The 25,459-nt window shown below is 45.3% G+C and overlaps 1 protein-coding gene across 1 annotated transcript in view; it reads right to left on the reverse strand.

The window, feature by feature from the left end:
* Positions 1-25,459, reverse strand: part of EXOC4 (exocyst complex component 4) — a 264,576-nt gene that overhangs the window by 20,089 nt on the left and 219,028 nt on the right. The window contains exons 11-12 of the mRNA XM_033057550.2: positions 11,601-11,820; positions 4,672-4,709 (exon numbers count right to left, since the gene is read on the reverse strand). Of these exons, the coding sequence (XP_032913441.1) occupies positions 4,672-4,709; positions 11,601-11,820 (258 nt within the window). The remainder of the gene's footprint in view (positions 1-4,671; positions 4,710-11,600; positions 11,821-25,459) is intronic.

The raw sequence follows: 25,459 nt of genomic DNA on the forward strand, positions 1-25,459 counted from the left end.
AGTCCAGCTGGAAGCTACAAAGAGAATCTGCAAAATGAAGCAGATTACAAAAGAAAATCTGCAATTTCACTTATTCTCTTGGTTTAATTTTTTTTTGCATCAACAAAAAAGAAAACAAAACAAACCAAAAAAAAGCAACCAACCAACCAACCAACCAACCAACCAACCAACCAAAGTAAATTTAGCATTTTTGCATCCTGGCATGATCAGGGGGTCGAATTGACCAATTTAAGGGTGATTCAGGGGGTCTTTGCACATCCCAAAAGAGAAAATCCTGCCTGAAGTGCTGCCCCCAAAAAGCAGAGACAGGATAAAACTCAGGGAAGCTGCACATGCTGGCATCCCTGGTGATTTATTCCATAAATTCAGCCTTGTGCTCTCCACATCAAAGCCTGAGATCACAGCTCTGTCCCTGGATGTCTCCAGTGGATTATTTGGAAATTCCTCATGCGTGGAGGCTGCTCCCAGGGTGGTGTTAACATGGAATTCATCAAACCACAGTGACCACCCCAAATCCCTGGAGATGTGAGAATGACAAAGTGGGAGCTGGGGAGAAGGGAGAACAGGCAACACCAGCCTTTGATTCCTGCCAGGAGAAGCAGGAATTACAAGAGATCCTTAGGCTGGGAGCAAAACATTTTTAATCCACTTTTTTCTCCTTCTGTTGTCTCTTCTGACCTGGTGGCAGGTCCAAGGGTGGGGCCATTCCCAAAGGAAGATGATTCCAAGGAGCAGCCATGGTGTGAGGATGATCAGGTATCCCAGTTTCTGGAAGCAGGGATGGATTTGCAGGGCACTTTCCTTTTCAGACTGACCTTCTCCACTAGGAAAGCTCAGCCACACCAGTTCAAACCAGAGTGGAAATGGGATCACTTGGACTTGTGGTGGAGTCCCCATCCCTGGAGGTGTCCAAGGAATTCCTGGATGTGGGACAAGGTGGGGATTTGGCACAGCTTGGACTGGATGGTCTTGGAGGGCTTTTCCAACCTCAGTGATTCTGTGATTTCCTGGGAATCCCACAGATGGGACATAGATACTCCCAAACCAGAATGATTTGAGTTTGAAGGAACCTTCAAGTCCATCCAAGTGCCACCCCTGCCATGGGCAGGGACACCTCCCACCATCCCAGGGTGTTCCCAGCCCCAATGTCCAACCTGACCTTGGACACTGCAGGGATCCAGGGATTCTCTGGTAATTCCAGCCCAGCCAGGAATTCCTTCCCCAATCTCCCCTTTCCCAATCTGAAACCATTCCCTGTGTCCTGTCCCTCCATCCCTTGCAGTAAAGATAAATCCTGACTCACACATCAAGGCCACTTTGCTTCCTTCAGATCCCAACTATTTTTATCACGACTTTCCCAAAAACCTGCCCATTAATCCAAAAAATTGAACCAAAATCACGTAAAAATTATTCAGCTGCACTTCACAGTTTCCTACACTGAACACTGAGTATTTCCACTCCCTGAGCTGCTGGAAAGAAATAAAAATAACTAAAGGAACTACTCAGCATTTTAGCGTCCTAACTCAGGATTCCTGTCATGGCAAAGCCCCGTGCAGCACCAACACCCCACTCCCAAAATCCAGCAAAAAAGCATATTGGAAAAGAAATTGTCTTTCCCCCCCAAAAAACATATTTTAGGAGGAAAAAATAATTAAAGACACCAATCTGGGAAGTGAAAACCCCATTGGGTCAGCTCGTTATGGGAGATGTTGGCGGTGTTCAATCCCTGGCCACGCTGTAACGAGCAATCCCGCCTGGAAAATGGGCTGGAGGAGGAAAACTGATATTCCCTTCTGTCTTGGGTTGCAATCCAGGATGTGACCAAAAGTATCAATTCTGTCACCATCTGTTAAACCAGCTGGGACAGTGATCCTCATCTCCATGGGAGATATCTCCTGTTAATGGGTCAGCTGTTAAACCAGCTGGGGCAGAGTTCTTTATCTTTTCACAGCCCATCCTCCCTCCAGGAGATCTCTCCTGTTCATGGCCACTGAGTCCCAGGGCATGGCTGATAAAATTCCATCATCCCATGGGGAGATGCTCCACCCAGGGGAGGAGCCAAGCATTTCCTACCCAGATAAAATCTGAGATTTGGAACATCAGAGCAGCCTTTCCCACTGGATCCCAGAGGAAAACCAGACCCTTCCACATCATCCCTGGAGCTTCAGAGCAAACTGCACCTTGTACAGGAGCACTGCTCCAACTGAGCCACATCTGTCACTGCAGGAGGATGCAGCCACCATGGAATGGGACTGCTGCCAACACCCTGCCTGACGGGTGTCAGGCTGTACTCTGACTGTGTCAGGGTTTGGGGTTTGTTCTTTGTAGTGCTGTATTTCTATTTTAATTTCCCTAGTAAAGAACTGTTATTCCTATTCCCATATCTTTGCCTGAGAGCCCCTTGATTTCAAAATTATAATAATTTGGAGGGAGGGGGTTTACATTCTCCATTTCAAAGAGAGGCTCCTGCCTTTCTTAGCAGACACCTGTCCTCCAAACCAGGACACCTTCCCATGTGGAACTTCTTGGCAAAGTCACCTCCCTCCCCAGAGGCCTCCCAGGCAGTCATGGATGGCGGGGAAGGAGCACTTTGTTTTATTTCCCATCATTTTCCGGGGGCTAACGACGCTCTGGTGATTGTCCTGTGGATAAATCCATGCAGTGGGAAGGAGAGGGAGCCAAACTTGGCTGGGATGGAGCCATTTACACAAAACATTCATCTATTAACTAAACAGCAGCTTCCAAACCCGGTGGGGTCACCGCGGAGCCCTGCTGGGGAACAGGAATTAACTCGGAGTGGAGATCGTTTGTCTCGAGAATGTTGTCATTTTTGTTGTCATTTTTGTTGTCATATTCGTGGATGAATTCCAGGCTTTATTGGGAAGGCAGGTGGCACTCAAGATAGCTCATGGGAGAGCCCTTGGAATGCAAAGAGGGCTGAGGAGGAATTAATCTCCCGCGGATGGAATGGAGGGAATTCATCTCCGATGTCGCTGCAATTAACGGCAGCAAATTTCACTCATTTCACACAGAGGGATCCAACTGGAGGAGCTCAGTTACTACCAGGTTACTCCTCAGTTACTCCTCAGTTACTGCTTTCTCAGGTTTTTGTTTTATATAGAAATAAAATTTCCCATTTTATCCAGAAAAACACTCTGCCAGGCCTGATGAGGAATGTGCATCGAACATCAGAATTGTTGGAGAAATGGGATAATCATCCAGCCTGGAGTCTGTACAGCACAGCAGACAACTTGGGTCCATCACTGGGCAAAAAGAAAAGGGAATTTTTGGGGAGGAAAGAAGAATTTTAAATATTCAGTGGTTGCTGCATCACGAGGCCAATCTGTATTTACAGACCTTCCACTTCAGCAGGACAGAGGTGGCTGAGGGATGTGGCTCAGCTTCCCAAAAGGAGTTTTCTGAACTCTGTCCAAGCACAGAGCCAATTAAAAACCCTTCAGAAACTAATTTTTATTTTGGCTAAACTGCTTTCACAAGCTCCTGCCCCTCAGCAGAACCACGGAGGTTGCACAGAGCACCCTGTGTGGAAAAGGAAGATTTTCCATCCCACCCTCACCTCCATGTCCCAGGAGCCATTCCCTGACCAACAGGAACCCAGGAATTCAGAGCTGAGGATTTAGAGAGAATTCAGAGCCATTCAAGGAGAGTTTTCAGGGCACAAAAGTGAGGTGAATTGCTCCAGGTGGTGCTGAGGAGATCAGTCCCCACAAAAGTAAAGCATTCCTGGCTGCTGGATCCCCAGCCTTCCAACCCACTCTTGGTGAGAAGTTGGAAATGGTTTGTGACAAACCTGAATACTCTGACAAAAGCTCAGCTTTCTGCTACATCAATATCGACCTCAAAAAAGGTTTTGTTGGTCCAGTACTTAAGCAAAGCAATAAACTGAAATTCTAGGGCAAGACACAAAGTTTTTAACCAAAAACAAGTCAAGGGACAGCCCAAATTATTTATTTTTAGGTCCATGACTTGTCCAGCGCCTGGAGATGTAAAACCCCAGCTCCTGCACATTTTGGCAGTTCATATTCCAGGAAAAAGGATCATGGAATCCCAGAGTGATTTGGGTTGGAAGAGAACTTAAAGATCATCCAGTTTCCAGCCCATTTCCTTGGGAGGGACACCTTAAACTATCCCAGATTGCTCCAAGCTGGCCTTGGACACTTCCAGGGATGGAGCATCCCCAACAATTTTATGGTTCCAATTTTAGCTCTTTGCTAACAGGGTGGACAGGGATTAATCACATTTTTCATTTTGTGATGGCAAATGACAGAGCAGGAATTAAACAGGGAATGCCCAACGAGGGTTCCTCAACACCATGTTTGACACCACCCCTAAATGATAAAAAATGGAATTTAACAGAGGAAACTCAGTGCCTTGGGCTAAAAGCATCCTGGGGCTCTGCTGAAGGCTGGAATATTTTGGGTTTTTTTCATTTCCAGGCTTGTTTTTGTTTTAATTGTGTGTGATTCCTGAGGTTGCTCCCTCAGAGAGGAGTGACCAGATCTCTTCTGTCCTTCTGACAATATTTAGGCTTTTTTAGGTCCAATGGGATGGATCTCATCTCCCTCCCACTGAAAGAAATCTGGTGCTGCTCCAGTGACTTCAAGGTCAGGTGAGATCCAAATTCAGATTCCATCTCCACACATCCAATACCTGTCAGTCCTCTCCTCCTTCACCTTTTCCAGCAGCACCTAATTAATTAATCAGCACCTAATTAATTCAAACAGCCCTGGGCTCTCCTGAAGAATTGTAGCATTTCCTCGATTTTCACACCTTGCAGCAGTCTTCTTTACACAAAGGCACAAAGTCCTTAAATGTTTTAATTAAAGAAAAATAAAAATATTTTAATTAATTATTTTAATTCACATCCCAATGGTGTGAATGCCCCAGGAAATCCTGGACCAGCCCCAGCATGACCAGACCTGGTACCCCCCAACAGCTTCATGGTGAGAGGGAAAAGATTTTCCTTCTCTGCAGTGCAGATCACCCCAAGCAAAAATCCCAGCACAAAAGCAGATCATTAAAAAAAAAAAAACTAAAAAATTTACTATTCTATTATTTTGCTATAATTCTATTCTATTCTATTCTATGTTTTTTAATTTTTTTTTAATGGAAAGACTCTCTTTACAGACTAGAACCAGGAGGGGAAACTTTTAATTTACTGCCCTCCCTCAGTTCTTTCAGATGTAAATTAGAGAGCTATGAACCTTCCAACTGCAAAGTTTTTCCTCTTCAGGAGGAAGATTCCAGAGGCAGGCAGCCAGGAGGAATATTCCAGTGGAATGGCAGCATTCCTGCACTGTTGTTTCTTTTATAAATTCTCCTGTTGACAAGTTCCTGCCTCCAAAATCCCAAATACTCCCACTGAACGCTGCTTGTCAGGGAGGGGCAGACACAAAAAAAAAAAAAAAAAAAAAAAAAGAGCTTTTTACCTTTTCTTTCAACAATGGATTAATGTCTCTTTTGTTCTGCGGCAGAGCTGGGTGTCATATTTCAAAATGCACTTTTTAAAACGGGTATAATTAAACCTCTGCGAGAGGAGGGAGGCAGAGAAATGAGTAGCCAAAGGAGGAATAAAGGCATTTTAGAGCTGGAAGGTGCCTCATCCCTCCCTCTCCCCACACAGCTACAATCACATTCCACAGTGGGGGAGGGAAAAAGGCGAAAAAAAAAAAAAAAAGTAATTATAAAAATGAACTTTTCCTGGATAAAATGAGCACGTTGTGAAAGGATGGCTCCTTTGAACGTCGCAGCACTTCAAAAGGAGGATGAATTAGTGCTGACAACTCAATAAAGTAGCCATCAATTATTCAAAATGTGATGGCTCTTCTCATGCAGCACTTGTGATTAGGAAAACATTTCAAAACCTGGCAATGAGAGTTATTCTTCCTCGATGAGTTGGGCTTCAAAATGCGAGGGAAGAAAAATAATGGCACTGTGGAGGAGCCTGGAAAGCACACAGGGATGTTCCTTCTCCTGGAGCCATCCATCAAGTGCTTCATGTGAGAATGTTCCAGGCTGGATTTGGGATTTATGGAGTGGAACAAGCAGAGAGAAGGGAAAAATATCTGGGATGTGAGAGGGGTATCCAAAACTTCAGCTGATGGGTGCAGAGAGCCCAACCAAACAAAACCACTGGTGTGTTTTGGAACAGCAAATATTAAATTTTCCTAAGGAAAAGAGAGAAACCACTGGTGTGCTTTGGAACAGCAAATGCTAAATTTTCTGGGGAAAAGAGAAACCACTGTTGTGTTTTGGAACAGCAAATATTGCATTTTCCCAAGGAAAAGAGAGTTATGGAAGAACCAGGATTCCCAGAGAAGTTTGTGGGAGTTTTTGATGTCCCAGCCCTGGAAGTGTCCAGGATGGTGGAAGGTGTCCCTGCCCAAACCATTCTGGAATTCCATGATGGAAATTCCTGGAGGAATGTTGGTGATGGAGCAACACAGCTTCCTTTAAATGAAGTTTATCAGAGTTTGCCTTTCCAGTTTCCTCCTGGAACTGCAGCTCACTCATCACCAAAACAACCCTGGTGAAGGCAAAGCACTGGTTTAAAATTGCAGAAATTTTGGGGAAAAAAAAAGGAGTTGGAGGAAAAAAAAAAAAACTGGGTGGCACTCACTTGGATCTGTGACTTCACACTGGATTTTCAGCAGCACCCTTGGGCTGAGGAGAAGCTGCTCAGCATCCCAGAGCCCTGCTCTGCTGCTCCAGGGATTCTTAATGAGTTTGCAAATGAGAAATGTGCAGCTGGAGCTTTCAACAAGCAGGAGGGTGGCCAGGGTAAAAAACTTCTCCTCTGGCCAGGGAGGTACCAGAGGCTGGGGCTGATCCCAGCCCTGTGAGGCAAAATGAGGATTTATGAGAGAGGGAACCTGGCAGGGTTCTTTAAGTAATTAAAATAATCAATCAAGGCTGGGATGGAGGCTGGGGGCAGGTATGTGTGGTTTACTCCCAGCTTTTAAGGAAAAACTGAAAGCAAGAGGGGAAAAAATGAAAATAAAGTAAATTACAAGGAAGTTTTAGTGGTTTTATGTCATAGATAGGTAGAGAAGTTATAAAAGAAAGGTCTCATAAAATCAGGGCTGCTCTTCAAAATTAACCTGACACTTCTTCTAAGTGCAGCTTGTGAGCTCCCAGGTAAAAGTTTTCTTGGTATGAAAGGTTCATGAACACAACAAACTATTCCTGGGTGAAAAACAACAACAATGGATTTGTCCCAGGAGAATCAGTGAAGAAAAATATAAAAATTCCAGAACAGAGAGATTTGATGCACAATTAAACACCTTTTACTAACCTGTAATTAACCAATTAAAGTTGCACAGGAGGTCTGTAAAATGAGTTTGTGAATTAAGAATTTGGCTTTTCCTGCATGAAGAAAATGGAGTGTTGGCTGATTTATTACAACAGTTTTATGAGTGAGTGAGTGAGTGAGTGAGTGAGTGAGTGAGTGAGTGAGTGAGTGAGTGAGTGAGTACTGGATGAGCTGGCACTGAAAATCAGCTGCACAGGCCAGGGTGAGGAATCCCAGGATGGTTTGGGTTGGAAGAGACCTCAAATCCCATCCCATTCCAGCCTTTCACCATCCCAAGTCCTGTCCTGGACACTTCCAGGGATCCAGGAGCAGTCCCAGCCTCTCTGGGAATTCCATCCCAGGCCCTCTCCACCCTGCCAAGGGAGAACATTCACCTCTTAAACACCTTGGTGGCCTCAGAGAGGACCAGGACCAACATTCTGCACCCAGCTCTCAGTGGAAATGCTCCAGGCTGGGCTGGATGGGGCTCGGAGCAATCTGGGATAGTGGAAGATGCTCGTTTAAAAGCCTTCAAAGGTCCTTTTCAACCCAAAATATCCCACAATTTAATGATTAATTGAGCAGCAAAGAGGGTTATCCATTTCCTGAGCAGGACAGGGAAGAGGCAAGCAGTGATTTCAGGGATTTTTAGGATCCAGAGACCTCAAACACGGCGCTGCTCCCTTCGGGTCAGACACCACTCACATCTGGGGGATGCTTTGTGCAGCCTGACTTTGCTTTTCCACATCTGAAGAGGACCAAAATAATTCTGCCTGCCAGGGGCACTGCTTGAAAATGTCCACACAACCCTGGGATGCACTGAACACTCAAGTGAAAGTTGAGTTTTTAAAATAAATTGAAGCCCTGATGCTCTGCCTAAAGCAACTGATTTAGTGCAGCTCTGAACTCCTCGGTGGAGAACTCAAAACATCTGCAGCTGAAAGCAGGAACTGCACTAAATGTTCCCCCACCAAAAGGAAAAAATCATCTTAAGAAATATTGGAAGCAACAGGGAGAGTCAGACTCCCACTGAGAGATAATTCTGTGTCTCATTTTAAGCTGGAAAAGGAGATTTAAAACAAATTCTGCAGTGGGTGGGTTTTACATCTCTTGACATGAAACACATAAACAAGAGCTGAAAACATCTTGGTTGTAACACCATGCCACTGCAGAAAAAAAATTTGAAATATGATGCTCACATCCATTAAAATTGCTTCAAAATTATCCTTGAATGTGAAAAACCCCAATGGATCAGCCATGCCTGCTCCTTAATGGATGCTGCTGGCTGGGAGCCAGCCTGGAAAGACAATTAATTTGTTTACACTAATAAATAATAACACCCAGCCTCCATCAAAGCATGGAGCCATCAGCACTGGGAGAAGATCCATTCCTCTCCTTAATAACCACTCATTTGATGGGAAGAAAACATTCCAGAAGCTCTCAGGGATGTCTCCTTGGAAAATCTCATGTCAGTGATTTCCTGCAGGGAGTGGGTGCTGTGGTAATTAGCTCCAGCAAGTCATTATGCACTTTTTAAAGAGGGTTTTTTTTTGTTGTTTTGGGGTTTTTTTTGGGATTTTCAACCCCTGGAATTTGGCCAGAAAAATATCAGGAGCATCATCCACACCATGCTGAGATGAGAAACCGCAGAAGCTTTGAAGGGAAGGAAAAATCCCACTCTGCTGCTCCAGAGAGAAGCAATTTGCATTTTTTTGGAGATGGAGCAACAGGTTTTTTAAGGGCAGTGACCACCTGTGTGGAAAGATTTATCACCTCGTTGAGAACCCTACAAGAACAGGCTGTAAGAAGCTGTCGAGGCACTTGTAGCCTAATTTAGGATCGATTTAAACAATTACAGCCTGAAATTTAATGCTGAATAATTTTGAGACAAATGAGTTTCACGGTGATTCAGTCGCTCTGCAAAGAGTTTCAAGTGTTTTACGTTTGAGGAGGGAAGAAAGGAAAACAAGGCGGTAAAATGGAATATTTAGAGAGGAGAATTTTTTTTTTTTTTAAGGATAATCTTTGCAGGAATGGGTGATTCATCTGTGAGGACACAATGCTGGAAAATCTCTTTTCTCCCACCTAATTCAGCTTAAGTATGTGCTGATAGTGATCCCAAAGCAGCTTTATCATGGGGGCTGATAAATTCATGTTCAAATCGCAGCCTCAGAGGTTTCAGAGAGATTTTTGGGATAGTAAAGAGTGGGATGGTAAAACCAAGAACCCCCAAACAGGAAAAAACTGGGGAGAGCTTCATTCCCCACATTTCCATCATATCCATGAGCTGATGGGGGTAAAAACTCCATGTTCCAGCACTGTCATGCAGAAATAACTTTTTTTTTTTTTTTTTCTTTAATGGAAAATCAATGGGATTTATTTTAGGGAGCTATTTGGATGAGTTGGTTCAGAGAGCAGCAATTTTTCTTCTCTTTTCAGAGAATTATCCCTCTCTAATGTCGGGAACAAGGAGACCTCCTGAGCACAGACAGTTTGACCAAGAATAATTCCAGTTCAAAATGATCTCCATCCATCATGAGAAACAAATTCTATCAACTGGATGAGAAAGCTCCAAGCCACTCTGAGTCTTCAAATCCTAACGAGCTTTAAGGAAATATATTGATTTTCTAGAGCATATTTTCATGTGAAATGAAGCCACCAGCCACAAAAAAATACTTTATCCATATTTAGGGTGGTTAAGTTTGGGAAGGAGACAATTTGTGCAGCTCCAGAACATCATTTCAACTCCTGCAAAGAGAATTTTGGCCCCTTTCTAAAGAAGCTGTTCCCCTCTAGGGACTTCTGGAAATGCTGTTCTGGAATTTGATTTTGCTGTGGCTCTTTGGGATCATCCCAGCCCTGCTGCAGCCAGAGTTAGTGACCACTAATCCATCAAAAAATCTGGAAATAATAATAATATTATTATTATTATTATTATTATTATTATTATTATTATTATTATTATTAATAATAATAATAATAATAATTCCTATTATTGCATAGCATTATAATATCCCTGTGTTTTACAGCTGTAAACTGGGATAGAAAATGGCCACAAAAACCTTGGGATAAAGGTGATGCTTTCTAAGGACTCTGCCAGTATTATCCATCCCTGAAAAGAGGATTTCCCAGGAAAGAGGGAATAACTTCAAAGGATTAAAAGAGCTTGACAAGCCAAACAGCAAATGTCAGTTCATTCCTTGAACTCCCACACAATCCAGAATTTTGGGGTGGGATTTCACCCTGCTCAGTTCTCCATGGAGTGGTGATGACAATTTTTATCACTGCTCCTCACAGGAGTTCAAACAAGGTGTTTCAAAGGAGATTTCTCCAACACTCCCACTCCAACCCAAATCCCTTTTCCTGGGGGAGGGAGCTGGGGACTCCACATGCTCTGGAGGATTGGATCCCATCCCTGCTCCTCCTGGGAGTTTGGAATGTTTATTCAGCCTGATCCCACAGCTCTGTGACTGCCAGGGGTCCCCAGAACTTCTAAGGGAGACACACATGAAATTATTCCACTCCAACATCCAATTCCTCTGCCTCTGGCAGTGGGAGCCATTCCCTGTGTCCTGTCCCTTGTCCCCAGTCCCTCTGCAGCTTTCCTGGAGCCCCTCCAGGCCCTGGAATGTTCTGGAAGCTCTCCCTGCATCCTTCCCTTCTCCAGCCTGGCAATTCCCAGCTCTCCAGAACCTGACATTGGATCCATCTCCTCTCCAAGGAATTGATGCATCCAGGGCCTTCCCTTGCAATCTCAGCAAACCATCAAGGCTCTCCCTTCCCTGGGCCTCTCTTTTCTATCCCCACTTTCCATCCCAATCCCTCTGCATGGATTCTGAGTGTCCTGAATCCCACAATCCTGGCCTGCCTTGCCTGGGCAGGGAGCTCCAAGCTCATGGCAGGGACACCTCCCAGCATCCCAGGCTGCTCCAATCCTTCCTTGGCCACTGCAGGGATCCAGGGATTCTCTGGCAATTCCAGGAATTCCTTCCCCAATCTCCCCTTTCCCCATTCCCTGTGTCCTGTCCCTTGTCCCCAGTCCCTCTGCAGCTCTCCTGGAGCCCCTCCATGCCCTGGAATGTTCTGGAATCTCTCCCTGGATCCTTCCCTTCTCCAGAAGAACATTCCCATCTCTCCCAGCCTGGCTCCAGCCCTGCAGCAGCTCCATGGATTCCTCTGGATTTGCTCCAGCATCTCCACATTTTTTCCTTACTGGACACACAGCCAGGTCATGGCTGGACATGGACAGCCCAGGGGTGTCCTGAGTGGTCACTCAGCTCCTCCCTACCTGCAGCAGAGGCCTCTGCACTCCCAGCACCTTCATGGTGTCAGCATTGGCCAGGATTTTCAGGGGGTCCGAGGCCTTGGTGACGCCCTCGATCTCTTTGTTGATCTCGGCCAGGACCTGGTTGAGGAAGATGTTCTTGATGTACATGGTGAGGAACTCCCTCAGGGGACACTGCTTGGCTGGGCCCAGCTCCATGGCAAACTCGATCTCCTGGATGAACCTGGAACACAGGAAGGGGAAGAATAAATTGTAATTCAATCATTTTAGATTTGCTGATTTTTTTTGCTGTTTTGGAGCTGAGCACCAGTGGGAATGACCATGGGCTGTCCCAGATTGAGGAGGAGAAAAGCTCCACAAGGTAGTTTATAAAAAAGGTAAAATACAAATATTGTTGAGATAAAGACTAAATTGCTGGAGATAGACAGATAAAATGAGAGAAAAAACATCCCAGGCACGATCCCTGTTTGTTTGTCCAAAATAATTTGGTTTTTCCAAATATAAGGTGTCCTTATAAAAATAAAATCACCATTTAAAAAGCTAAGATGCCACAAATCCCTTCAAAAAGCCAAGCTTGCTTCTGGGCATGATTTATTGATTCCCACAGGTGGGTTCCCCACTTCTAAACTGAACAACAGAATATTCCAGCTCACAATCCAGAAAAAAGCATGAAAAAAAGCAATGTCTGTGCATGATGCCATTATGCTCCTGCATGATGGATATCTGTGTTATGGTGGATTTTTATCACCCTTTAATGCTCCATCCCAGGGTCCCATTCCTGAGCACACAGAGCAGTAGGATGATTCTGGGAATATTTTAGCACCAAATGTTTGCCATCTCCTGCAAAAATCTCTTTATTTCTGTGCTGCCATCTGGTTACCACAGAGGAGTTTATTCCAGAAATTACCTCGTCATGATTTTACATCACAGGCAGTGGAATTGGTATTCCTTTCAAAATAATTTGGGATTGAGTATCAGGAGCCAGAAATGCTGTCCTGAGTTGTGCTGAGGGAGGTTCAGGTTGGATATTGGGAAAAATTTGTGCAGTGAGAAGTGGTCAGGAAGGGGAGCAGGCTGGCAGGGAAGTGTGGAGTCACCATCCCTGACAAAAATCAGGGATGTGACACTTAGGACATGGTTTGGTGCTGAACAATGATTGGATTTGATGACCTTAGAGGTCTTTTCCAACCTCAAGGGCTCCATGATTTTATTCCTTAACACTGACCCTATTCCCAAACCCTCCAACAATTATCCATCATTTTCTACCTCCGTGTTCCTCACTCCAGAGGAGGCTCTTCCCTCCCCATCACTGACTGAGGAGCCAATTCCCAGGGATGATTTCTTTCCCATCTGAGCTCTTTTCTCCCTAAATCCTCTCCCTGTTCACTCCATGGCTCTGGAGTGACACATTTGGACAATGCAGCTGCTGTGGGGGAGATCCCTTTGGAGTTCAGTTGGAAGATTGGTTCTGCAGAAAAAGATGCTGCAGGGAGGGAATCACAGAACCTGGAAGTTTTATTCCCTTTATTCCAGCTTTATTTCACAGGGTGAGAATGGGAATGAGCTTTGTAAAACAGGGAAACAGCAGAGTTTTCTGGGAAGAGAGCAGAGAATCCACAGAGCTGATCCCAGAAATACCAGAGCTGATGTCACTAGCTTAGTGACACCACTGATGTCCTCAAGGGGACATTGCCAGGGTTGATGCCACTGTGTTGGACTCTTCACTGTGTCCTCTCATGGCTGTCAGTAAATCTCTCACTCTCCCTTTATTAGTTTATTTACAGAGCACAAAACTCCCCTCAAATGTGAATTTTTCTATTAAACCCCGTTCAGGTGGGAAGGAGAAGCTCAAAGTGGGAACGAGCATCATCCAGCAAAGTGACAGGAACAACTTTTAAACACTTTTAAAATCCAGAAAATGCTCAAAAAAAGGCTAAACCAAGTAAAAGAAGATTTTTAGGAGGAGAATGAGCACATCAGAGCTCAGATTTGCCACAGGAGCTTAGGGAGCAGATTTCTACTCGATAGCAGCAGGGATTTATTAAGAATGAAACCAAGTTTTTCTCAAATTCCAGCTCTCCTGGAGCCCCTTTAGATCTTGGAATGTTCTGGAAGCTCTCCCTGGATCCTTCCCTTCTCCAGGTGAACATTCCCAGCTCTCCCAGCCTGATTTCAGTTGTTTTCCCACCTTCAAAATGCAAAAATGTTTTGTCTGAATCAAAATTCAGTTTGAGGGGTGTCATCAAAGTTTGGAGCGTGGTCACTGTGGATATTCCTGGGAATTGCCTGAAATCCTAAAAAAAGGCTCACAGGGATGTCCCTGCTCTGAAGGACACTTTTAGGAGATGTCACTGTGAGGATGGAGTTCTTCAATAGAGCAGCCAAGGGGAAAAAAAAATAAAAATAAGAAATTTCCACCTTATCCTGAATTCAGAACCTGCATTTTTAAAATGATGCACAATTTTCAACTTGTTTTATCCTCCTATAAAAGCATTTGAGGTGATTTGTGACTGCAATTAAGCATTCCCCTTAGACAGAAAAGCACTTTCAGGGAAATGAAGTAGCTTTTGGTAAATGACAGTCATTTGGATTAAAAAAGAAGGAAAAAAAGCTCCTCATTTCAGAAAATTTAATTCATTCTAACTCACAACTTAATTGGCTGTGAGCACTGTCTTACCTAAGCTGAAAGAGGGGGATAAAAAGCATAAAACCTAAAAAAACCTGTGTGGATTGATTTAGAAACCTACAACTCCTGCCTTCCCAAGGCTTTCTTCTGACTCCTTGTTCTCAGATGTCTCCTAAAACATCATTAAAAGAAACTGAAGGCATTGCAAGTGCAGAGCATCAATGCTGCCTTAATGATGATGGTAATAATATCTGAAATTCCCTCCTCAAACAAATGAATGGCAGGGAAAAATATCAAATATTCCACAACCTTATTAAGACAATTTTTCCTGACGTGCAGCCCACATTTACATTTCATTTTTGTGTGATCCTGAACTGTTCTCTTCCCTCTGACTTAGCCATGAAACATCCAAGCACCTGGGATGAACCTTTTGGGAGAGCTTCCACAGAGCAAGGAAATATTAAGGAAACATCAGAAATCCCCTGAGAACTGGATCCCAGATGCTGAGAGAATGGAAAATTCCAAAATAGTTTTCCAGATTCAAGGAAGTTAGGGAAGAAATACCCAGGATTGTGAGTCCTGGGAAGTTTGAGGTCACATTAAATGAAGAGGGAAAGCTGGAAGATCCCACTCAGGGACCAGATCACACTCAGGAAGGCACCACAGCTCAGCAGTGGGAATTTTGGGAGGGGTCAACAGAATCATGAGTAGAATTGGGTTGGAAAGGAGCTGAAAGATTCTCATTCCACCCCATCCATGGCAGGGACAATTCCCACTGTCCCAGGTGCTCCAAAACCCAATGTCCAACCTGGCCTGGGACGCTGCAGGGATCCAGGACAATTCCAGGAATTCCTTCCCCAGTCTCCCCTTTCCCCATTCCCTGTGTCCTGTCCCTTGTCCCCAGTCCCTCTGCAGCTCTCCTGCAGCCCCTCCAGGCCCTGGAATGTTCTGGAAGCTCTCCCTGCATCCTTCCCTTCTCCAGCCTGGCAATTCCCAGCTCTCCAGAACCTGACATTGGATCCATCTCCTCTCCAAGCAATTGATGCATCCAGGGCCTTCCCTTGCAATCTCAGCAAACCATCAAGGCTCTCCCTTCCCTGGGCCTCTCTTTTCTATCCCCACTTTCCATCCCAATCCCTCTGCATGGATTCTGAGTGTCCTGAATCCCACAATCCTGGCCTGCCTTGCCTGGGCAGGGAGCTCCAAGCTCATGGCAGGGACACCTCCCAGCATCCCAGGCTGCTCCAATCCTTCCTTGGCCACTGCAGGGATCCAGGGATTCTCTGGCAATTCCAGCAATTCCTTCCCCAGTCTGCCCTTTTCCCATTCCCTGGGTCCTGTCCTTTGTCCCCAGTCCCTCTCCAGCTCTCCTGGAGCACCTTTAGGTCCTGGAAGGGCAAAGTGAGACCTGGAGATGCTCCCAGACCCAAAGATCCTGATCATTACACAAGTGCTGAACACAATAAATAAAATTAAATTCAAATAATTCTCTGCAGCACATGGACCATGGATCATTGCCACTGAAGACCAATCAAAGAGATCCTAAATTAACAGAAATCACATTATTTTGCCTCAAATCTTCACTGCAGGGAATTATTTTGGTCCAAGAGCAGCTCCCCCCCTCCAGGATTGATGTTTCACATCTTGCTAATAAACATCAGGGTAATAGAGATTACCTTGATTCTGCACAAAGTCACTCCAAAAAGAGGAAAAAACATTTTAGATCCTTTCTAGGTGACCCCAAAATGTGATTAAAACTAAAATTATCACCAAGAGAAGTGTAAACAGCTTTGGGACACTCAAAGGAGGTTTTGCTACTTTAAGTGTGTTTTAAATATTAGCAAAACCAGACAAAAAAAATCAACAACTATCAGACAAAAAGCATGAATTTTCTGCTATTTTGAAATATTAAATAGCCTTGAAAACAGCCAGGAAAGTGGCAACCAGAGGAATGACTGCTGCTAACAGCAAACACGACATTTGGGGTGGTTTTCCTCTAAAATATTAATTAATTACTTAAAAACACCTGGCAGCACCAGCCAGAGTTGTTCCCACAACCCCAAGCTGAGTTTAATGGGTTATTTTGGATAAATCACCAAATTCAGTCCTTGCCCTGCACAAACACAAATTCCCAAACCATAAAAAGGCTCGACTGCTGGAGATAATTCTTTTGGTTACTGTAAAAAGGTTCTGTGTCCCCACAGAGCCCAGAGCTTTAGTGCTGCAAGATGAAAGAGCCCAGGACTTCTCTTTTTTCACCAGCAGCTACAAAAATACAAGATTTAAAGAATCGATTTCTGTGTTGGGGTTGCTCAGCCATGAGATTGAGGTAAGAAATGCCTCCTTCCCCTGCAGGTGTGACAGAAAAATCAGTGTTTCGTTGTCTCTGAGGTCCTGCAAACACCCACAAACACTCTGGGGGAAAAAAAAAATTAAATTAAAATTTAGCTTTCAACTGCTGCTAAAAATATTGTTTCTTTAATGCTCAGCTGCCACCTGGAGCACACAAATTTCTGATGGAATGGGATTGTCTCAAGGTGCAGTTTCTGCTGATGTCTCCAGAGGGGAATGTTGGCTTGGATTTGGCACCAGGAGATGCAGAATTAATCAGGTCTGGAGATGCATCAGGTGGAGAAATGTTTACCTGCAGCTCAGATTCCTCCCTTGTCCTTCCCAAATATCCCAGTGGAAGTTTCTGGTTGGAATGATGCTCAGATTTCCTGCTCTCCTGGGAGGGCAGGAGGGAAATTCAGGAATCAGCAGCAATTCCAAGTTTTGCCAAACCTCAGCAAAGAGCCAGGAGGGATTTTGCCAATGGGGGAAAAAGGAAAGAGGAGCAGGCAGGAGTTTGGGGAAACTCTTGGAGAAAATGAGCTCCAAAAGGAATAAATGGCACAACTCCCTGTGAGAGGAAAGGTGTGGAATGTGTCAGCATCACAGCCCTGGGAAATGGGAAAACACTGGGAAATGTGTGGGACAAGGGATGGGAGTCCTACAGAGTGGCTTGAAGGGTTTGAGCTGGAAGATGGTGGGGTCAGATCTTGGGAAGGAATTCCTGCCTGGGATGGAATTCCCAGAGCAGCTGTGGCTTCCTGGCAGTGTCCCAGGCCAGGATGGAGCAGCCTGGGACAGTGGAGGTGTCCCTGCCATGGCAGGGGTGGCACTGGATGGGCTCCCCCCATCCCAAACCACTCTGGGACTGCTGTTGGCTTTCATCCCCCTGCAGCAGATGGCCCCATTCTGCTCCACATCTTTGCAGAGCTTTCAGCTCAAACCTGATAAAACTTGAGCTTTGTTTGGACCCTGTTTTGGGTTGCAATCCAGGATGTGACCAGCAGTGTGGATTCTGTTAAACCAGCTGGGGCAGTGATCCTCATCTCCATGGGAGATATCTCCTGTTAATGGGTCAGCTGTTAAACCAGCTGGGGCAGAGTTCTTTATCTTTTCACAGCCCATCCTCCCTCCAGGAGATCTCTCCTGTTCATGGCCACTGAGTCCCAGTGCATGGCTGATAAAATTCCATCATCCCATGGGGAGATGCTCCAGCCAGGGGAGGAGCCAAGCATTTCCTACCCTGATAAAATCTGAGATTTGGAACATCAGAGCAGCCTTTCCCACTGGATCCCAGAGGAAAACCAGACCCTTCCACATCATCCCTGGAGCTTCAGAGCAAACTGCACCTTGTACAGGAGCACTGCTCCAGCTGAGCCACATCTGTCACTGCAGGAGGCTGCAGCCACCATGGAATGGGACTGCTGCCAACACCCTGCCTGACGGGTGTCAGGCTGTACTCTGACTGTGTCAGGGTTTGGGGTTTGTTCTTTGTAGTTCTGTATTTCTATTTTAATTTCCCCAGTAAAGAACTGTTATTCCTAATTCCCATATCTTTGCCTGAGAGCCCCTTGATTTCAAAATTACAATAATTTGGAGAGAGGGGGTTACATTCTCCATTTCAAGAGAGGCTCCTGCCTTTCTCAGCAGACACCTGTCCCCAAACCAGGACAGACCCTGAAGCCTCTCTGAGCCCATCCCCTGTCCCTGGTGGGCAGGGACAGCACAGGGGGGGATTTTGTTCCCTCCAGGAGCTCCATTCCAGCAGAGTTCTGTGTCTGTGCTGAATTCCAGTGAGGAACAGCCCCACCAGCCCTTTGGAGAGGTGGCTTTGACTCTTCTCATCCCCTACAGACTCCCAAGGACACCACGAGGCCTCTGAGCTCATCTGGGGAACAAACAGGAAGCATTCCCCTCAGACAGAAAAGCACTTTCAGGGAAATGAAGTAGCTTTTGGTAAATGACAGTCATTTGGATTAAAAAAGAAGGAAAAAAAGCTCCTCATTTCAGAAAATTTAATTCATTCTAACTCACAACTTAATTGGCTGTGAGCACTGTCTTACCTAAGCTGAAAGAGGGGGATAAAAAGCATAAAACCTAAAAAAGCTGCATGGATTGATTTAGAAACCTACAACTCCTGCCTTCCCAAGGCTTTTTTCTGACTCCTTGTTCTCAGATGTCTCCTAAAACATCATTAAAAGAAAACTGAAGGCATTGCCATGAGGCTGCTTTTCCTCCCCTAAAACAGCTGCAGCAGATGCCAGATTCTTTACAATGTGAATGTGGCAGCAGGAAATCTGTGAGAGAAAAGTTTTGTCTCTTCCTCGTTTATGGAGGATCTTTTTGGGGATGTCCAGGTACACAGAGCCTGATTTTCCTCATGGATGAATGTTTGGAAAGCCAGAGCTGCTCCAAACTGCAGGGGGAGATGGGATCTGTACCAAAAAAAACCCTAAAAACCAACTGTGCACATCCAGGGAATGGGAAAATGTAAAACACTGTTTTTCCAGGGACTGAGGAGCAGAGCTGGGATGTCCAGCTCAGCACAGCACCAGGCTTCACCTTCAGCCTCAAATCCAGCTTTGATGAGCTCCTACTTCATCCTTTGTCACCAATAAAATAAAATAATAATTGAGATATCTTCACTTTCTACAGCTCCTATTCCAGCCACCTCTCTGCTTCTCTGTTCTAAATTTCTTCTCTCTCAATCTTGAATCCCTGAATTTGCAGCCCAAAACCAGAGTGAGGTGGAGCCAAGTTGCCTCTAAGTGACAAGATTGCTCTGAGATGGAGATGATAACCCAAAATGACCACTGGACTGAATCACCCTCCTTCGATCCATTTGTAATTTAAATCCAATCCCACAGAAGATAAATGCCCCAAGCACTCCATCAATCCCTCTCTCTAAAGGTCTGTGATGTGCTTGTTTTATGTGAACCCAGGGCATGAAGCCAAACCTGGAGGATTCCACCATTTCTCCTTTTTAGAAGTTGTATAAAGGCTTTATAATAAAGTCAAAGGTTTTATTTCTCACAACAGGTAACAGCATTTCTCTACTACTTTGCTCCATGCAGGGCAGAAAATTCACCCAGGTCTGCTTTAAAACCACTGTAATTTTAAACAACCCCCCACAATTCCACAGGAATTCCAAAGAAATATTGTGAGGCAGCATTAAATGTGTGTAAAACACTCGGGTATCACAGCAATAATTATGTTAACAGAGCCACCACATAATGTCACCCTATTAACCAAGCGAAACATGAAGTTCCCTAACTTCAGCTTTTCCTATTATTAAATCCCATTTCCTTTAATGTCCTATTACAGTTTGTTGACCACCACTGGAATGTAATGATACCCCCCACAACTTCACATTTTCTCCTGAGCACAACAGCTCTGTAAAAATTAACTTGTTATCCCCATTATTATTATTTTTTTTTTTGTCAATCGGATCTGGCGGCTCGTCCTTTGTGCTCCAAGCCCCCAGCTCTCAATCTGGCCCCTTTTAAAAAGCAACATATGCTGAGGATAAGTCTTTCAAATGGCTCTGACAATAGTGGAGCTGTAGTGACAGCTTTACAAATGGGCAAACTGGTGGTTATTAGATTTTGTTATTCTGATTCGGAATGGGAACGCAGGGATGGCTTTGGAAGAACAACTGGGAGCAGCCAGAGGTTTCAAAGCCCCTGGATTTGGTGTGGCAGTTCCTGTGAGGCTGCAAGAGCCAGGATCAGATGAGATTTGCTGCAGCATCAGACAGCAAAGGGCCCCATCACTGTCTGTGCCTGTGACTCCAATTAGTCCTGCCTGCCTCGTGCTGACATCCCAATAAATCAGGGCACAGATGGCACAGCCCCTCATTAGCATCCCACTGACTCCCCAGTCTCCAGAGTGGGGACAGCCAGTTAAATCCCAAAAACACACCAGGGCAAAGGAAAATCCAAACTGGGGTTGTAACTCCAGAGCCCACCTGGAGGATGCTGGAGCACCTTGGTGGAGCTGCAGGATTTGGGACAAGGTGAGATGTCCTCAGCTGGGCAGCACAGCCAGGGCAGTGTGAGGAGTGATCCTGGCTGTCCTCTCCCAGCAGATGGATTTTTTTATCATCCAGTGTGGAGAAAAAGCCAGGAGGGCCAGTTAAACATTCCAAAACCTGTGTCCATGGAAGCATTTGGAGAAACAGAGTTCAGTGGCCAAGCCTGTGGAATTGCCAGAGTATCTCATTTAACAGCTGGAAATAAGACACCATCACTTCAGAAATCTCTGGCACAGCATGGATTCCCTCCATCCCAGTCAACATCAGGTCCATCCTTTCATCAAGCAACCCTCTTTTCACATTTTAGTCACGTACCCAAAACTGTTGGTAAGACCCTGGAACACACAGGAGGCAGAACACAGATCCCAGATCATTTCCAGACCTTACTGCCTGACTTGAGAATGTGGATGGGACAATCACAGAACCCTTCAGGGGTGCAATGAGATGAATTTTAAGGTTCCTTCCAAACCATTCTGTGCTGTTCAGTTCCAGGTGTTTTCACAGGGACACAAAGGTCCTATATTATATTATAAATTAATTCTATTTATATTATATCCTGTATTATAAAGAACTGCCAGGGTAAAAATTCTGCACTTTTGAGGTGGAGATCACAAATCCAGCCAGGTGACTTTAACCTACTCACAGCTGCAAGCTAATCACTTTCATTAGTTAATTGGCTGAAGAACTGAGCTCAGTTGGGACACACCAATATTGCCATTTAGGAACTCAAGAACCAGTGATCAAAGACCCAGCTCTGCTCCAGGTTCTCATCATTAATAAATTCACAGCTTGGCCTCAGAGCCAGAGCTTGCAGCTCAAAATGCTCAAAAAAAGCCAATAAAACCAAACCAAACAAAAAAAAAAAAAAAAAAAAAAGAGGAAAAAAAAAAAAGGAGAAAAAAAGACTGGAAGTTTCCCACATGAAGGAATTTATTTATGGCCAAGATTTCTGTCAGGATTTTGTTGTTCCTCTGCAGGGTTGAGAGGAGGCTCAATGGGCTCCCTTTACAAGGAGGGGTGTTTGCAGGATGTGTTTGGGGAAAACAGAACCAGCTTCCAGAGGAAACAGAGATGAAAAACTGGGATCTGGCATTGCCTTGGATCATCCACCTCATTTGGCATCCAGGGTCTGGGCCAGGCTAATGAGGGGAATGGATTTGCAATATTCCCTGGGCTACTGGAGGCAGCAAATTTGGACAAATTGGATGCTGTGCCTCCATTAAGGATCCCATTCCTCTTCTCCAAAGAGTGAAGGAATTTGTTCCAATGCCCTCAACACCAGCAGTTACACTATTCCAAACCAAACTAATTTCACTAATTCCCATTTGTGGCTGACATTTTTTTCTCCTCCCTCAACTCCTGCTCCTCAAACCTGGAATGAGGAATTCCTGACAGCTGCTGTCTCCTGCCCAGACACTTGGCTTCTGCCCACAGAGTGATCCTTACAAATCACACTTAATTCATTACCTAATAAAGCTCCTGCAAACACGAGCACAAACACATCCAGGGCTGTTACTGCCAGTGGGAAAACGATTTCCTGCCCCTGGGAAATGTCACTGGATGTTCATGTGTGTGGCAGGTTGATTATCCCATAATTACAGTGCTCAGCTGACACATGGCACACGAGGAGCAGATTCGGTTCTTCCAACAGGGAATTGTGGAAAATGGGGCTGGAAGGACAGAGGAAGGAACACTGTGGTTCTTAATGACATTATCAGAGCAAAGGGTGGTGTTGTGGTGTGACAGGAAATTATCTTTACACACAGACACAGAGCAGACCCGAGTGCAGGTTCTGACCAGGAATATTCCTCTCAAATCCAGCTGGGAGAGGATGCTCAGGTTTTTGTGAGGTTCTAGAGGATTCCCATCCCATAATGAGAGGCACAAAGTGCCTGGTGACTCTGCCACTGTCCTCATCCACCCCCTGGTACAAATCAGTGCTTGGAAAAGTTCAGGTCCCATCCTTTTCCATGGTAAGGTCATGTGGATGATGCTTCCCTGCCTCTGGGAACTCTTCCTGAGGCTTCTGGAATGGTTTGGGTTGGAAGGAATCTGGAAAATCATCTCATTCCACCCCATCCATGGCAGGGACACCTCCCACTGTCCCAGGTGCTCCAAACCCCAATGTCCAACCTGGCCTTGGCCACTGCAGGGATCCAGGGATGCTCTGGCAATTCCAGCCCAGCCAGGAATTCCTTGCCAAGATCCCAGCCCAATCTCCCCTTTCCCCATTCCCTGTGTCCTGTCCCTTGTCCGCAGTCCCTCTCCAGCTCCCCTGGAGCCCCTCCAGGCCCTGGAATGTTCTGGAAGCTCTCCCTGCATCCTTCCCTTCTCCAGCCTGGCAATTCCCAGCTCTCCAGAACCTGACATTGGATCCATCTCCTCTCCAAGGAATTGATGCATCCAGGGCCTTCCCTTGCAATCTCAGCAAACCATCAAGGCTCTCCCTTCCCTGGGCCTCTCTTTTCTATCCCCACTTTCCATCCCAATCCCTCTGCATGGATTCTGAGTGTCCTGAATCCCACAATCCTGGCCTGCCTTGCCTGGGCAGGGAGCTCCAAGCTCATGGCAGGGACACCTCCCAGCATCCCAGGCTGCTCCAATCCTTCCTTGGCCACTGCAGGGGTCCAGGGATTCTCTGGCAATTCCAGGAATTCCTTCCCCAATCTCCCCTTTCCCCATTCCCTGTGTCCTGTCCCTTGTCCCCAGTCCCTCTCCATCTCTCCTGGAGCCCCTTTAGATCCTGGAATGTTCTGGAAGCTCTCCCATTGTTACACATTGGAAGAGGAATCCTCCAGTGAAACGTGTCCGTAATTACATCAAGGATGGGGAATCTCCCATTCCAGACAGGAATGACACTAATTAAGGATCAGGAACTGATCAGGGCTGATTTAGCAGGAGTTCATCCCACCCTGCCCTGCCAGGCAGCACCACTCCTGCTGGGATGGGATGGGATGGGATGGGATCCATGGGATGGGATCCATGGGATGGGATGGGATCCATGCAATGGAATCCATGGGAAGGGATGGGATAAGATCCATGCCATGGGATGGAATGGGATATGATGGGATGGGATTTATGTGATGGGATCCATGGGATGGGATGGGATGGGATCCATACCATGGGATGGGATGGGATGGGATTTATGTGATGGGATCCATGGGACGGGATGGGATGGGATCCATACCATGGGATGGGATGGGATATGATGGGATGGGATCCATGTGATGGGATCCATGGGATGGGATGGGAGTCACACTCAGAATTTCAGGATTTTCCAGAGGGACACTCCAGAGGCACAGCACCAGGAAGTCACTAGCCTAATTAACTCTTCCCTGTCAATCAAAGAGCTCTTCCTAACCCAGTCCCAATCCCACAGGCACAGGGCCAGTCAGAGCTGGTGGTTTTCCAGAGGGATGGCAAAACCCCACATTTATGGGTTACAAGGATTTTACTGCACTGAGGGTGGGGATTCTTCCAGTCTGAATTCAGAATTCTCCCTGCAAACAAAGCCTCATGTTTGTGTTTCTGTTCCTTCAGGGCATGACAGAGCTCAGAGCTTGGGGAGCTGAGAGAGGTGGAAATAAATCCTGGGAACCACCAGGATATTCAGCAGCAATCTGAGAAAATATGAGTGGGTTTTTCTGATGTAAACCTGCCTTTGTGGCCACCTGCACTGTAAATTGTGCTCACTTTCCTTATACACTCTCCTTACAACTCCCAGTTCTTTTCAATTACCAAAAAGAGGGAAAAAAATATGTGTACAATGGAGCAATACAGCTTCATGGATATGATGGATGTTGCAGCAGTTTTAGTTTGGATTTTTTTCCATGAATTTTTATTGCCCAGAGCCATAAGAACTGCACCAGGAATCCTAATACTTGTCCTAACTCATCCAGCCCTGTGTGAATCATTTTAGTCCTCTGCATATTTCATCTTTTTCCTCTAACTAATAGTGCTTGAACACTGTGAATAATTTATTATTCAGCCAAATTTATGATTATGCTGATTCTTTTTCTTGTAAAGAAATACATTTTCAGAATGTATTGATTTCAGCTGGAAGTATTCCAGGCTGGACAGGGCTTGGAGCAACCTGGGAGAGTGGAAGGAATCTCTTCCCATGGCGGGGGGGGTGGAATTGGGTGATTTTCAAATTCCTTTATTTTAATGGAATGTTCTACCCTTCAGCTGATGAATTTAAACCTCATGATGTCATTTAATTACAGAATTTAGACACAAATTGAATCCCAACCTCTGCCATATCCCTCAGACAGAAACTCCAGTGAGGAGAGCAGGAATCCAAGAGCTTTGCTCTCCTTGGGTTTTTCCCCTTTAACATCAGCATGCAGCACTCAGCCCCATTGAAAAAAAAAAAAAAACACCACTCCTCTAAATTCCTCCTTCTCTATATTTATTTACACCCCCATGCCCTTATCAATGAAATCATAATTGCACTGATAGCAGCACAGCAGCAGCAGATGGAAAATGTTGAATAAACCCGAGATTCTGCCAATTCAAAGAATTCAACGCGTTATAAATATTTCTTTCCGTATCACAAACACAAATTATTTGAGATTAGGCTCTACCTAAGTAGCTCCAGATCAGTTTATCTTTGAAAGCTGAGGGGTTTGGGAGACGTGCAGTTTTCGGGAGGAGGTTTTGAGAGGGGAAGAAATGGGATAAAAAGTGAGGAAAAAGGTGAAATGGCAGAATGACAACAGAAAATTTCTGGAGAAAATAAATACAGGAGGAGGAAGAAAGGGCTTGGAGAAGAGACATCCTTGGCATTGCCAACAAATCACCTGTGGAGGGGTCTCAGGGATTATTTTTGTACAAAAATAAGGAGAGGAGGAAGGAAAATGCCATAAATGA

The sequence above is a fragment of the Catharus ustulatus genome, chromosome 4, assembly GCF_009819885.2.
Source record: "Catharus ustulatus isolate bCatUst1 chromosome 4, bCatUst1.pri.v2, whole genome shotgun sequence".
In the NCBI taxonomy this organism is placed as follows: domain Eukaryota; kingdom Metazoa; phylum Chordata; class Aves; order Passeriformes; family Turdidae; genus Catharus; species Catharus ustulatus.